At 36.1% G+C, this 16,453-nt stretch overlaps 1 protein-coding gene across 9 annotated transcripts in view; it reads right to left on the reverse strand.

Annotated features, from left to right (window-relative positions):
* Window positions 1-16,453, reverse strand: part of THADA (THADA armadillo repeat containing) — a 326,811-nt gene that overhangs the window by 237,529 nt on the left and 72,829 nt on the right. For all 9 annotated transcript variants that reach the window (XM_032877945.1, XM_032877944.1, XM_032877943.1 and 6 more), the window contains 3 exons: window positions 13,196-13,328; window positions 10,732-10,845; window positions 4,829-4,951 (listed from right to left, as the gene is read on the reverse strand). In XM_032877945.1, coding sequence (XP_032733836.1) covers window positions 4,829-4,951; window positions 10,732-10,845; window positions 13,196-13,328 — 370 coding nt within the window. The remainder of the gene's footprint in view (window positions 1-4,828; window positions 4,952-10,731; window positions 10,846-13,195; window positions 13,329-16,453) is intronic.

Raw genomic sequence — 16,453 nt, forward strand, 5'->3', positions numbered from 1 at the left:
ATAGAAATATAAACTCAGTGTGGATCTTAGTAGGATGTTAAAATGCATACTCAGTGGAGTTTCTGGGCAAGCTGGGAAGATGAGTTAGCTGCCCTGTAATGAGGACGCAGGGAAAGAAGATCAGGTTTTCCAGTCGCTGAACAAAAAAAAGGGATTGCCCAGAAGTGTCTCAGTTCCCATATATGTACCTGTAAATTACCCTTACATAATTTTTCTTTAAAGATTTTATTTATTTATTTCAGAGAGAGAGAGCACGAGTGAGGGACAGGGGCAGAGGGAGAGGGAGAAGCAGACTCCACACTAAGCAGGGAGCCCAACCCAGCGCTCAATTCCAGGGCTCTGGGTTCAGACATTTAACTGACTAAGCCACCCAGGTTCTTTAACTTAACTAGTTTCATCTCTAAAATATATGTCAAAGATCATCACATGTCACCATTCTTACTAATATTTTTCCATTCTGAGCCATCATCATCTCTTGGCAGAACTACTACAATAGCTTCCAGATTAGTCTTCCACCTTCCCTGTAAGTCTTGCCAGTTTTGAGTCTCCATTTTTAACTACAGTGATCAGATGCCTTCACTCCCCTATTTAGAAACTCTGTCATGAAGGGTTTTTCAATAGCAGTGAGAGCCACAGTTTCAAACCCCAGGTCTGTCCCAACTACACCCATGGAGGCTCTGGCTCATCCAGCCATTTTCAGACTCGGATGACACATTACATCACAGGACATGGGAACTGCCTTCTCTCACACCTGCCCAAATGTTGTACCAACCCCTGCCCAAGTTGTTTTAATGCCCCAAGTGCTAACCTTTGCTAGTAAGAGAGAGGAGATGGGACTGTTCCAAGAGGTGGTAGTTTCGTGTGGCGTAGAAGATCTATCACATGACCAGACAACTAGCTCAGTTTTCCGGCAAGGTCAAGACCTGTTCAGTAATGCCTTTCCTTCTTTGTCTCACCTCTTCTCTTTATTTCTTCATTCTTGCTGCTGTGGTTTGTACCATTCAATAAAACCTTAGCACCCAGATAACACTTCCAGTTTTGTTTTCTAAGGAACAAGACCAAAAGCCTACAAGGTAGGTAGGTGTATTTACACCTTCTCTGTATTCCTGTAACACCAAAAACATTCCCCATAATATCACAGATTCTGGAGTCATACAGATAATAGCTGTATGTCCTTAGACAAAGATGTTTTGCCTCTCTAAGTCTTGTCTTCCTTATCTGGAAACGGGGATTATAATAATAGAATCTACTTTACAAGTCTGTTCTAAGCATTAACTGAGATTTTCGAAATAAATGATGTCAGGCACACAGAAAATCTTCAACAAGACAGCCATTATGATGATTGTGTCTTATTTATCCATGTATTTCTCAGTGTTTACTGTAGCATCTGCAACACAATAGGTGTTCCTAATGCCTAATATGTTTACAAGAATACCTTACCCCTATATTTTAAAAATGCCCAAGAGGTGGCAGAGATCGAAAAACTTCTACGGGCTCAATAAACAAGATTGAGGAATGTGTAAAAACAAATAAAATTATATATGGATGCTTATTGGAAAAATGTTCCTTTACTACAAAATTAAGTTAATTTCACTTGTGTGTGTGTATGTTTTTTTTCCTCGCCAACATGGAAAAACAGGAAAGTCAGAAGTACAAATGTAGCGACCTTTAGGCCCAAGATCCATTCCTGAGAAGATGTACACAAATTAGGTTTCTGTAAATTCAACCATATTTCACATGTGTTCAGAAAAAAATCATTCTCTAAATGACCTCAACAGAGAATCTTGTGATAAGCTGTTAAACTGTTGTAAATGTTAATTGTTTTAAAATAAAGCCCTCTTCGCGTTCATGGACTATGTTGATTTATAATTCAGCCTATCTTAGATTAAGTTTTTATAAGGAAAAAAACACAACAATCAATATACTAAAGACACAGGACTGGTCATTATGATGTTTATTTCCTCTAGTACAGCAAACTGAAAAGACCCAAAAAGATTCTTTAAACCAAGGTTAATAGGGAAGAGTCCCGAAAATAAAACTACACATGAGCACTTACATGTACTTACGCAGTAAGTGGATATATGTGTATCTTCTTCTGTGGATATATGTGTGTATCTGAGTACTACACATACAAAGAACCCACATTAAAAGAAAGGCAGAAAATATATCAGAATGCTATACCTATAAGGTAGTTAAACAGGGGACTTTCACTTTTCTTCTTATGCTTTTCTTTATTTTCAAAATTTCTGCAGTAAATGTGTTACTGTCTTAAAAGGTCTCAAAAAAATTTTTTTTTAAAAAAAACCCAGCCACTCATTTTTGATACTTTCAGTTTTGCTAAAATGTTGGAAAAGTCACCAGGTTTCATTCTCTGAAAGCATTTCTTTGTTCATCTTGAATTCATGGCTTAACGAAAACAATATTGATATTTCTAGCAATCAGTTTTATGATCTCTAGTTTTCCGGATGGTCAAGCCACATTCCTACCTCTGTGACTCTACTTAAGGTACACAGGCACTGCTCTGCTTCCTGTAAATGCCAGAGGGTAAACACTGTGTCCTCGGGAGTAGTTAGGCAATGCTCCTAGACAGGATTTTAGACATTCATCTTTCTTACAGGAAGATGCCCAATTTTCCAGGCAGAAGTTGGCAACCTTAAGGATTCCTCTTTACATTGGGAATCTGTGCCTTTAGCTACACTACCACATGCTGACCTTCAGTTAGAGGCTTATCACAGAGTTATAAAATGGTTTGTGTCGATCACTGACTGGAAGCCCTGCCTTTCTAGCAAATTCTCCATTCTGGAGGTAATGTATTAAGGTCTAGCTTCTTTCCTCCTCTCCCTTTGCCAGTCTTTTTTTTTTTTAAAGCCACATGTCAAGCACTCACAAGCCACAAGTTAGTCTCCTTTATTCTGGAAGGAAAACAGTAAATTCATGGTGCTTCTCCCAAGAATCAGGAAAGATGACCATCTTAAATCCAACAACTACTATCCTGAGTATTGTCTACTATCTTTAGAGTTCTCGGTCTAAAAGTTTCTGGACAGTGATCATATCGCAAAAAAAAGAAGAAAAAAGGTAACTGAATATTTAACCTCCTCCATTTTAATACTTAGGGTTTTTTCCCTTTGTTTTTTACCTCTGTTTTTTTTATTTTTTTAAGATTTTATTTATTTATTTGAGAGAGAGAGCGAGTGAGAGAGAACACAAGACAGGGTTGGGGGGTAGGAGGTGGGAGGAGGCAGAGGAAGAAGCAGGCTCCCCACTTGCAGGGAGCCCAACTCAGGACTCAGTCTCAGGACCCTGGGATCATGACCTGAATTGAAGATGCTAAACTAACTGAGCCACCCAGTTTTTGTTGCTATTGTTGTTTTTTACCTTTTGATAGAGTGTATTTATAGCACTTACTCAACACTCTGATACCCAGAGTCCACAGCATCCAAAAGAAAGATTAAGAGTTGTTCTGCTTCTAGCTCAACATCATTGACCAGCAGGGAAATGCAAATCAAAATCAGAATGAGATACTACTTCATACCCACTAGGATGGCTATTATCAAAAAACAAAGAAACGGAAGAAAAACTAACAAGTGTTGGCAAAGATGTTAGGAGAATGGAGCTCTTGGGCATTGCTGATGGAAGAATCAAATGGCATGGCTACTACAGAATACAGTTTGGCGGTTTCTCAAAAAGTTAAACATAGAATTACCATATGATAGACACAACAGAATTGAAATCAGAAACTCAGTAATTGTATAACAATGTTCATTACAGCATTATTCACAGTAGCCAAAAAGAAACAACCTAAATGCCTATCAATAGATGACTGGTAAACAGAATGTTAAATATATGCACAATGGAATATCACTCAGCCTTAAAAAGGAATGAAACTATGACACATACTATCTTGAAACCACTATGTTAAGTGAAATAATCAAGATACAAAAGGCCTAACATTCTATGATTTCACTTATGAGGTGCCTACAGTAGGTAAATTCATAGAGTCTGGGAAACCGAACAGGTTACTAGGGACAGCGGGAAGAGAGAGAGGAGGAGACACTGTTCAACAGACATAGAGCTCCTGTTTAGGATGATGAAAAAGCTCTGAACACGGATGGCAGGGATGACTGCACAACACTGCAAGTGTACTTCATGCCTCTGAACTACACATTTTCAAATGGTTAAAATGGTAAATTTTAAAAAAGAAATAAATGACAATTTATACAAAAATAATAACAATGTAGTATGGGTTTATAATACACATAAAAGTGTATTTTATATACATAAAAATATATATACAAATATATGTACTTTATGTGTGTGTATATATATATATATATATATATATATAAAATGTGTAATAAAAGCACAAAGATTGGGGCACCTGGGTGATTCAGTCATTAAGAATCTGCCTTCGGCTCAGGTCATGATCCCAGGGTCCTGGGATCAAGTCCCACATCAGGCTCCCAGCTCAGGCAGGAGTCTGCTTCTCTCTCTACACTTCCCTCTAACCCTACCCCTTGTGATATCTGTCTCAGATAAATAAATAAAATCTTAAAAAAAAAAAAAAAGAGCACAAAGATTGGGAGGAGAGAAATAGAAGTATACATTATTAGGTTCTTACAAAACCTTCTACTTCAACAGAAGTGATATGATACCACTTGAGGGATGACTGTGATGCTTAAGATAGATGCTAAAACCTCTAAAGCAATCACTTCAATAAGAAAACAAAGAGTTATGGCTAAAAAGCCAACAAAAAAGATAAATAATAGTTTATTAAAACCTACTCAGAAATATAATTAAGTCAATGAAAATAAATGGCAAAAGTACTTACCGCCCAAACTGGTGATGTAAAGCCTAGAATTGCAGCCTTAGCTCCGTCAGCAACATATGGAATAATATTTTCTCCCAGACGTGTATCTCTGAACAAGGCTCTAAGGATATTTAAAGCATGAACCTAGAATAAAAATCTGAAAATTAGTTGTGGGTCAAAAACCATGGTACTAAATCTGTACAGATCTAATAGTTAACCTCAAAAAAAATTATTTAATTACAGTAAGAAATAGATAATCCACAAATGAAAGAGCAGATTTTAATAAAACAACTAGTATCTGAGTCAATTTTTCTAAAGTACGATTTGAACAATGCAATAAAAAAAGCTTGATCCAATGGACATACGCAGAATCCCGAACCTACCAAGGAAAAACAAAATGCTCTTTTCGAGTACACACGGAACATTTATTTTTTAAAAATGACTTCAAACCTAGCCACAAATAAAAATCTCAACAAATACCAAACAATTAAAATCTTAGAGATTATACTCTGATTACAGTGGAATTAAGTTAGAAACTGATTTCTTTAAATATATTTAAAACTGAGACTTTTTTAAAACACTGGTCAAAAAAACCCCCTTTTTTTAATATTTAGAGCTGAATAACAACGAAAATACTACACATCAACATTTGGGAGATGCACTGTAAGTAGAACTTAAAACAAATGCATGCCTTACATGCTTCTATTTAAAAAAAAAAAAAGACTAAAAAGGAGTATGCTAAGTGTCCAATAAAGATGATAAAGAACAATAAATTCAAAACAGAGAAAGAAAATTTAAAAGAGCAGAAAATTTGAAAAAAGCAACCCAAAGCTGATACTTTGAAATAGAAACAAACTTCTGACTAACCAAGAAGAGAGAGAAGAAAATAAGCAGTATCGTGAGAATACCAAGGATGACATGACTACAGATAAACGAGAGAATAAAGTAAAAGTAAGAATACTGCTATGAATAACACTACCCTAATCAATTCGGAAAATTAAGTAAAAATGAACATTTTTCCAGGAAACAGAATTTATCAAAACAAATTCAAGGAGAAATTAAAAAGTTAGATAGATGTTAGTACTACATAAAGGAAATCAATAGATAAAAATCCTACCCAGAGACCAAAAACAAACAAACAAAAAACCCCTAACCTAATAACTACAACAATTACCAAATATTAACCCACATGATTTTATGTATGAATTCTATCAAATACTCAAAGAATAGATAATCCCAATTTACATAAACTATTTAGAGAAGAAAAGACTCCTGAATTTATTTTGTCAGTCTAGCATAGCCTGGCTATAAATACAAAGTAAGGATAACTATTTTGGGAAAATGGTAATACCTACCAAAGCTTAATATACAACACCTAATAATCACTCCTAGGTATCTACTAAACAGAAATGTACATATATATTCACCATTGGGCATGTACGAGAACATTTGTAATAGTACTATTCTTAATAACCCGAATTTAAAAACTACCCAAATGTTCATCAACAGAAGAATAAAGAAGTTATATAATATTATAAAACAATGAAAATGAATAAATCACAATTTGGATGGATACTATAAACATACCATTGGTCAAAAGAAACCATATCAAAAGAGTGTATAGTGTATGATTTCATTTATTTAAAATGGAAAAAAAAAAAAACAGGTAAAACTAAAACTAAAGTGTTAAAGTTAGGCTAGTGGTCACCCTTGGGGAAAAGGTACTGATGAGAAAGGAGCATAAAGAGGTTTTCAGGTGCTAAAATTTAGTTCTGTCTCTTGCTACACACAAATGTGTTCACCTCGTGAACTCTACTGTGGTGTACACATGATATACACATGTCTTTGTAGTGTTATAATTCAATAAAAATTTTACATAAAAAAATAAGGACAGGTACAGCATGAAAAAAGAAAACCACGGGTCAGTCTCACTTATGAATCCAGTGAAAATACGCAAAAATATTTTTAAAAAACTTTTAAGTGAATGTATAAAAAATGTATAATGTATAAAATGTATAAAAAAAATGTCAAAGTTGTGGGTTTGGCCTGTAGGCAAAGACGGTATTGTATGAAAAAAATCAATATCTTCATATTTGCAAATTCTAAAAAGAACCATTTATCTCAAAAGACACTTGAAAGCGTTCAATAAAATTTGATTTCCTCAATAGAATACAAGATAGATTTAACCTACAGCAAATATTAGAAACAACACAAGGCCGCCTGCTATCTCCATTCCTATACAAACCATACTACAGGGTCCAGCCAGAAGAATAAGAAAAATGTCCTATGAATAAGAATTAGGAGGTAAAACATGTTTAGCATTACTCACTGAGGATATGTTTATCCATAAAGAAAATCCAAAAGAATTTACGTCTAAGTCATTAATTGTAGTACAGCAATTGCTGAAATGACTTCTTTTTTTATATTGAATTTTCCAGTCCATGAGCATGGCTTTTTTTTTCCATTTATTCAGATCTTCTTGTGTGTCTTCCATTATTTTTAAAAATAATTTTCTATAAGTCTTGTAGACCTTTTGTGAGATTTAATTTTTGTGAGATTTAATTTTTCTAGTGACTATAAATGGTATTTTAAAGATTATATTGTACACTGCCGGTTTGTACAAGTGCAATTAATTTTTTTGGTTACTGTTGTGCTTATTTCAGCACAGTCGTTTTCCCCAAACAAATCAATAAATTTAAATTCCAACCAAAATTCTAAAAGGGGTTTTGTTGGGTTGCCTGGGTGGCTCAGTGGGTTAAGCCTCTGCCTTCGGCTCAGGTCATGATCTCAGGGTCCTGGGATCGAGCCCCGCATCTGGCTCTCTGCTCAGCAAGGAGCCTGCCCCCCCTCAACCCCCCGCCTGCCTCTTTGCCTGCTTGTGATCTCTGTCTATCAAATAAATAAATAAAATCTTTAAAAAACATTTTTAAAAAAAGGGGTTTTGTTGAACTTAATAAGCCAACTCTGTAACTTTGAAAATGCAATGGAACAAATATAGCTAAGATAATTCCAAAGGGGAAAAAGGGAGATTCACCCTACCAGATACCAAAACTTATTAAAAAGATAGTAACTTAAATAGTGATTTTGGCTCAGGGATAGACTAGGAGACCAATAAAACAGAGCAGACGAACAGATATGCATATCAATAAAAACAGTACATGAAAGACAGAAGGATGTTATAAATCATAGGGAGAAGATATCCTGGATCAAAAATGCTTGCATATTAATTATCCAAATGGAAAGCAATAAAGTTTTTTCTTATTTTACACACAATCAAAAACAAATTACAGGTGGTGTAAAGATGAAATGTGAGAAGTAAAACTCTAAAACTTTAAAAAGAAAATGTAAAATATCATTCTGACTTTGGAGTATTCTAAACAAGATCCAAATGCACAAACCATAAAAGAAAAAGCTGACACACTCCACTTGATTAAAATTTAAAACTTCCAGCAATAACAGCGTAAGCAAAGTGAAAGGAGAAGCCACAGGTTGGGAGAAGGTATGTGTAACTCAAATAACCAAAAAGGAATATTGTTATCAGGAAGATCTTTTTTTAAAAGATTTTTCATTTATTTATTTGAGAGACAGAGAGAGGAGAGGGGGAGTTGGGGTGCAGAGGGAGGTGGAGAAGCAGACGTCCCCCTGAGCAGAGAGCCCAATGCACAGCTTGATCCTAGGACCCTGAAATCATGACCTGAGCCAAAGGCAGATGCTTAACCAACTCAGCCACCCAGATGCCCCAGGAAAATCATTTGAAAACAGCAAAACCCCAATTCCTACAAGACAAAGGCAAATAACCAAGTTGAAGGCAGCCAGAAAGTGGTGGGTTTTTTTTTTTAAGTTTTTAAATTTATTTATGTATTTATTTGTCAAAGAGAGAGAGAGAGAGAACGAGCACACAAGCAGGCAGAGTGGCAGGCAGAGGCAGAGAGAGAAGCAGGCTCCCTGCCAAGCAAGGAGCCCAATGCGGGACTCAGTTCCAGGACCCTGGGATCATGACCTGAGTCGAAAGCAGCGGCTTAACCAACTGAGCCACCCAGGCTTCCCCAGAAAGTGTTTAAATGGGCAATTCACAGAAGTAATCCAGAAGACTAAAAATGAAACATGAAAATATGTTAAAGCTAGCCATGTATTAGATAAATCTGAAATAAAATCGGGAAGTGCCATTTCACATGAAGCAGAAAGGCAGAAACTAAGTATAATGAAACGCCATTCTGAAATTACAATGAAGTTGGGGTGCCTAGGTGGCTCAGTCAATTGTCGAACTTCTGGTTTCAGCTCAGGCCATGATCTGCTGTTGTGGGATCAAGCCCCAGCTTGGCCCTGAATCTACTTCAGATTCTCTCCCCCTTCCCCTTTCCCTCTCCCATGCCACCCCACTCACACACTCTCTAAAACCAATCAATAAAAAAAAAAAGAGAGAGAGAGAAAGAAAGAAATTACAACGAACGAACTTACAGCTCACCCACCTTGAAAAATATTGTCTATTGGAAACACCCAAACTATAAAAAGATGTATGGATAATACCATTTATGTTTTTTAAAAAAGGTCATAAAATAATGAAAAATGTGCACAGAGGAGCTTGGATTAGTGATTATAGCTAAGGAGGGGAGAAAGGGGTACAGGATGCAGAGGAGCCCACAACACATACAATTCTTCAGGTTGACTTGGTTTCATGGATGTTCATTGTTCACTGCACATTTTTATATGCTGAAATGTTTCATAGATACCTAATAAAAATAATAAGAAATATACCACAGAAGGGGAGAAGGAAAGCAAATTATCAACGAATGCCTAGAAGACTAGTCAGAGACAAAGTTTTTACATTTTATCAAGTTAATAAAAATGACCACTAAAATGCCATGAATGATCTTGAAGCAGAGTAGGACAATAATTATCCAACACTGTTTAAAATCAAACTCCATTATTTTCAGATGTTCTCATAAAAAATAGCACTTTCTTTAAGTGGGAGTCTAGGAAAATGGAACCAAATTGTATTTTTCACATTTTGCTGGAAAAAAATCTAAGACTGATAACTTCTGAAAGGCGATCAGTAACACTTTAAAAGTTTGCAAGAAATAAGGATATTTCACATTTTATAGTCACAGGACAGAAAGTGCCATATGCTAATAAACCCCATCCTTTTCCATTAGTCACACTCTGGCCCATGGACTCCCTTTTACACCTCCCACAGGTTCTGAAATAAAACCACATGTACGAACGTATTGTACTTGATTGACGTGTCAGCTCTTCTGTTCCCTGACCTAGCCTGGGCCTCCTACTGTTGGGGAGGAAAGTCTTACTATAAAGCATTTACTGAAAAAGCTTAGACAAGATATACTTAAAGGTATTTACTATTATGGAGTAGAGTGGAGCTGCAAGGATTACTTACCCCAACTTCTCACTCACATACACACACACACAGGCACGCTCATACACACTTAACCCAGCCACAGCAGTGATTAAAAGAGACTAAATATTAGCTAAAATTAAAATATGAATATACCAAAGGACAGGCATGTCCTTTTAGGGAAAGATCAGCTACTGAATTACAAAATGTGTTGTCAACTCAAAGAACACACATGAAATTTTAAAGTGATAGTACATTCATTTAAAAAATTTTAGATGCAAGGGCAGTATTATAAAATATCTTATCTAAACTGGATGTTTTCACTAGAGTTTAAAAATATTTCATTTTGGTTAATATATATCGACTACAGCAATGATTTATTTTATAGATAGGAAAAGCCAACAAAACAAAACAAAACAAATTCAGGTCAAGCATCAGATGCCTGTACCATTTTCAAGAATTCTGTATCTTCAGCAGATACCTTTTTTTTTTTTTTTTTTTTTTTTTTTTTTTGGGTACATCAAAGATTTAAAATCACTGCCTTCTTAGCAGCCTTTGTATATTTAATTATTACCTGGGGGACTGTGCTCCATGAGTCATCCTTAGGCCGAGCCAATGTGATTAACTCTTTCATTGTTATTTTCAACAAATCCATTTTGCCTTTCTTAGGTTCACATGCCAATAGTGCCTATGGAAAAACAAGGCAAAAATTAACAGGGCTCTGATTTTACATATACCTATTTGCTACTTCCCAGAATCAATCCCAAAATGTAAACCCCCCCTATAGAAATTCATGGTGTCGGGGTGCCTGGGCTCAGGTCATGATCTCAGTGTCCTGGGATCAAGCCCCACATCAGGCTCTCTGCTCAGCGGAGAGCCTGCTTCCCCCTCTCTCTCTGCCTGCCTCTCTGCCTACTTGTAATCTCTGTCAAATAAATAAATAAAATCTTAAAAAAAAAATTTTTGTGGTGTCAACTAAGTTAATTAAACCATGTGGTCTTGGGAGAAATTAGCTTAACCTCACCATCCCTGGGATTCTTCATCGGAAAAATTCGGTGGTGTCATTTCCAGGTTTGCTTGTTAATGATATAATTCTAAGAGGCTGAGAAAATGGCTCTTTTGACAACTCCTTTAGGACCATAACTAGGTAGCAGGTCTCAGATACAATAAGCAAGCAGTTTTTATAACAAATTTACCAACAAGAAAATTCTCTTTATTTAAAAGACAAAAAAAAAGCCTGTGGATTAAATTTCTAGCAAGGATTTGGAAACTCCCTGGAGACTAGTCAGTTATTTAATTCTTTACTAAAGAGTCTCTACCTGGAGGAGTATCAAATTGTAGCACTGGAAACTCCATGCAGCAAAAGAAAATACTATAAACTCCCTCAAGGGGTCCTACGCTTGAATTTTCAAGAGCTGCTCAATTACTTTGTGTCTAACATTTTGCTAATGCACAATAAACATAAAAATAGGATATCAAACTACCTGAGGCAATAAAAAGGAATGAGGTACTGATATTTGCTACAACATGGATGGATTCTGAAACATGCTAAGTGAAAGAAGCCAGATAGGAAGGCCACACATTATATGATTCCATTTACATGAAATGTCCAGAATAGGCAAATCTATAGAAACAGAAAATAGATTAGTGGTTGTGTAGGACTAGGAGTAGCAGGAATTATTTCATTTGTATGAGCTACTAGCTCTCAAGAGTGAAAGTTTTAAGCTACTCAGCTTCTTCAGAAATACTTATAATCCATAAAAGAGGAAGACCCAAAATAGGTAAGTTTAAAAGAAAAATTTATCATAGTATATTTATGCTCAGAAAACCCATATATATTATTCTTCTAATGACCACTCAAAAAAATTTCATATCTGTTTGCACAAAAGTTAAGTTCATAAACTAAGGAGGGCAGTTTTTCTCTATAGTCAACACTAAATAAAGTTTTCCATGAGAACATAACTTACTAGTAAATTATGCTATGAGAAATGGGACATCTTGGAGCAGATTTTCCTAATAATTTAGATTTTACTCAACTAACATAAATAAGAAAGTTATATGCAATTACTGAAATGTCTCCTTGGAACCATGGCTTTTGTTCCATCAAGAGCTGTGGGCATAATTACGACACTCTCCCCAAGGATGGGCTAAGAAATTGCATGTCCTGATTGCTCTGTCACTGTGACCACTATTCAGTACTGGAGGGGAACCAGTACTGGTGGAATAAGCACACAGCACAAACAGGCAACTAGACCTCGCTGTGGTGTTAACGTTTGTCCTCAGACAGACGAATGAGGCAAAAACACACTAGGTCAGAATGAATTACAGGCAGGAGATGAACCCAACTGATGTGGAATGGGTCAGATCAGAGAGGAGTTCATTTCTGAAGGTCACCAAAATCATCTAGCAGAACTACCTCGAAGATCTCTGTATCAAATCAACAGCCTCTGCAAGTAGGATCCACTGTCATCACACAATGATGACACTGGAAATTTGGGGAAGGAATAAGAAAGAGAAGGAAAAAATGAAGGTAGGGACACTAAACAAAATATTTCATTTCACTGGTTTTCATTGCTTTTATAATACCACCCCTCTTCCTGGACTGACTTACTGAATATTAAACAAAGACATATATTTTATGGAAGGATTCAGAAGAAACTGCTACTGCTTGTTACTTACAGAGAGTCTTAAGGGTCTTGAAATAACAGGAAGACTATTTTTTCTAATTCAAAAAGAAAAAGGTAACACATACACTTCCTAGAAGTGAGCAATGAGGACTGCCTACTTCATACCCAGGCGGAAATCTATACCACCCTCTGTTCACATGACAAGACTGACCTCGTGGAGGGTTTGTTCCAAGAACAGATCTGTCACGGGAACACACCGTCCGCACATACAACAAAGCCACGAGTGCTACAATACTTAAGAGACAGAATTGTCCCTTATGCAATATGCTTACTCACATGTCAAGGGAATTGTCAAAAGACAAATAAAACAAATTATCAGAGGACAAACAGCTATGTCCTGTAGATAAGTACCTGTATGTAGAAAGGAATACCGGCACTGCGCCTTGTAGCACAGAGTTTAGATGAAGGATCACTGCATTTAATTTCTTCTAAAACATTCCATAACCACTGTTCTGGTAGCTTTTGCAGACTCACATTGGGGCACCTGAAAGGCATATATAAAGCAAACATTTGGAATAACCAAGTACCAAAAGGTAAAAGTACAAACTACGGATACACATCAACATTGTTAGAAAAGAATAAATATTCTTACATTTAGAAGGAAGGAAACTAAAAATTGTCTCCCTTTCTACTTTTCACTTATTTTCCTCTTTATTACGGGTCTTAAGGTTTGAAACTATTAAAGAGTCCGCTTCTTACAAAAGCCTATGAAACATGTGTCTTGTCTGCAAAAGAAGTTTTAATACCATGGCTTACGCCCACAGTCAAAATGTTCTGATCTTTTGACATTAATGAAATTCCTACAGATAATCTATCTGCAAAACTCAAGATTTCTAACAAAGGAAATAAACTTTAATATAACTTATGTTCTACCTTTATATAGATTATTTACATTCAAAGAAAACACATATTAAGGTGTATTTTTAAGGTATATTTTAGTAATCATTTTTGTGTCTTTCAAAATGTTGTCTACCACAAAATTTTCAACCAAATCCAATGGAGAATTGATGAAGCAAGTTGGCATAAACATTTTGAGGTTATTTGGACATTACTGTTAGTGAGAGTCTGTTCTATTATACTGCTACTCTAGAGTGCTTAAGAAAATTTATTTAAAAAGCTTCTTTTTAAGGTTTTATTTATTTATTTGAGAGAGTGAGAAAAAAGAATGGGCACATGAGTAGGGGGAGGGGCAGAGGGAGAAGCAGACTCCCCACTAAGCAGGGAGCCCGAAAGGGCTCAATCCCAGGGCCCGGAGACCAGGACCTGAGCAGAAGTTAGACGCTTAACTGACTTGAGCCACCCAGGTGCCCCCCAAATTTTTTAACCATATACTTTATCAGATTATATAACATTTTCTTAAGAAATAGTATATTTAGTGGTAGACAATTATTTTAGGAGGATCGTAACTGGATTTAACTAAAAACACATGAAAATTAAGGGATGAAGTCCAAAGAAAAAATATTTTTTTACACTGAGGAAGACATTCTGTAGAAAGATAACCTACTTCTTTTTTTTCCCCCTAAGATTTTATTTATTTATTTGAGAGAGAGAGAAATAGCAAGAGAGAGAGGTAGGAAGAGGCAGGTAGGAAGAGGAAGAAGCAGGACCCTGGGATCATGACCTGAACCAAAGGCGGATGCTTAACTGACTGAGCCACCCAGGTGCTCCAAGATAACTGATTTCTAATTTGCAGTGTGAACTGACCTCTTAGAATCACATGTGGGATTTTTTTTCTTTAGTCTGTTATCAGATAGACAACTTCAGTTTCTAATTAACTATTTCAAACAGCAACTCAAATTTAGTTGTTTAGGTCTTGCATAAAACAAAATATGTGTAAATAATACTACTCTAAAGCAGAAGTTTTTAAAAAAGGTTTTTAAAAGTTTAACATGGGCCTAAAAATGTACTAGAGATTATAGGACACCAAGGATGTGTATTTATAGGATGTGTCAGGGGCATTATGAACATGGAAGCAATGTCCATGTTGTTTAGAGACGCATACTGAAGTACACAGGTGTGAAAATAACAAATCAGAAATGTACTTTTTAACACTTCAGCAGGCCATAATGAAAGGTACAGATGAAGCAAGAGTGGCAAAACTCTGATAAATGTTGAATATGGGTGATGGGTAAAGGCAGTTCATTTCATTATGCTCTCCAGTTTTATAAGCATATGCTTGAAATTTTTATGTACTTTATATGTTTATAAATTATATGTTTAAAATTTACATTTGAAACTCCTCATAATAAAAATAATCCATTCGTGTAATGTTTGAAAGTTTCATAATAAAAGTAACCCTCCCACACTTTTATAAGAACCGAAGTTACTTCCCATCACTGGATTTATATCTTTTAAAAATTAAGATAAGGGGTGCCTGGGTGGCTCAGTGGGTTAAATAAAGCCTCTGCCTTCGGCTCAGGTCATGATCCCAGAGTCCTGGGATCGAGCCCCACATCGGGCTCGCTGCTCAGTGGGGAGCCTGTTTCCCCTCCTCTCTCTCTGCCTGCCTCTCTTCCTGCTTGTGTTCTCTGTCAAGTAAATAAATAAAATCTTAAAAAAAAAATTAAGATAAATGCCTTTAATTTCATGGCATCATTTTCTAGTTTATTATTAACAATGCCAGCTTGGTATAATCCTCCCACAGTTACCCAATCAAACACTTAAATCCAAACTTCCCAGAGATGTTAAGTGCTAATGATATAGTTACAGATTATGGTCTTCCTTTGCTCATTCTTCACAGTTTTTTAAGTATGTTTGGATTAATTTACTCCACAGTGGGTGAGCAGGAAAAAGGAAAAAAAAAATCAAAGAAAAAGTCATCTTTTGTGGTCTAATCATCCAAAAAAACTGGAGTCACAGAGGTGAATACAGTAAAAACTACTTGATCTAAGATTACAGGTAGATTTCATTTAATTCTCTTCCCCATCACAGTGCAATGTAGGACTTGCTTATAAAAAATGCTACAGTCTAAGGTCAAGTCTCCTGTAGGGATTCACTATAAAAAAAACTGAGGAAAAGGAACTGTAAGAGATAAGAGGTATTTTCCTATTTCCTTATTTTCCTTTCAAATGCACTGAAATACGGGAATGATAAATACTAGCTCAGTAATGCTCCTCAACACCGTCTGTGAACCTTTCATGAGCCTCCCTGACCTGGCATACAGAGGTTCTAGCAAAACCAACCAATCTGAAAATGGTAGGCAGGTCCGAGACAAGAGCAGGCCATCTCACCCATACATCATCCCTCCTTGCCTGAACTTAGAAGGGCTCGTGACTGTTAACAATCTTAATCTAATTCCTTTTCCATCTTAATCAAATATTCCAGCTTGATTCTAACCTTAAAAAATTTTCCATATGTCTATAGACTTTGTTATAGTGAGGTTGTGCACTTTGGTGATTCCCATTCTAACATACATGCCACACACACAGACATACACGCACATATACGTACCCTCTCCATATTCCCAACTAAGCATTTGTTTATGATTTCCACACTTTTCCTAGTCATACAAATTAGTAAAACTTCCTCTAAATGTTACATCTCACAAGGCCCTTTCCTTTCTCAAAGTTTCTACTGTACGAGGAACTGCTAGGCACAAAGCGTACAGGT

This window comes from Lontra canadensis, unplaced genomic scaffold (assembly GCF_010015895.1).
Source record: "Lontra canadensis isolate GAN:19392208 unplaced genomic scaffold, GSC_riverotter_1.0 scaffold61, whole genome shotgun sequence".
Taxonomy (NCBI): Eukaryota; Metazoa; Chordata; class Mammalia; order Carnivora; family Mustelidae; genus Lontra; species Lontra canadensis.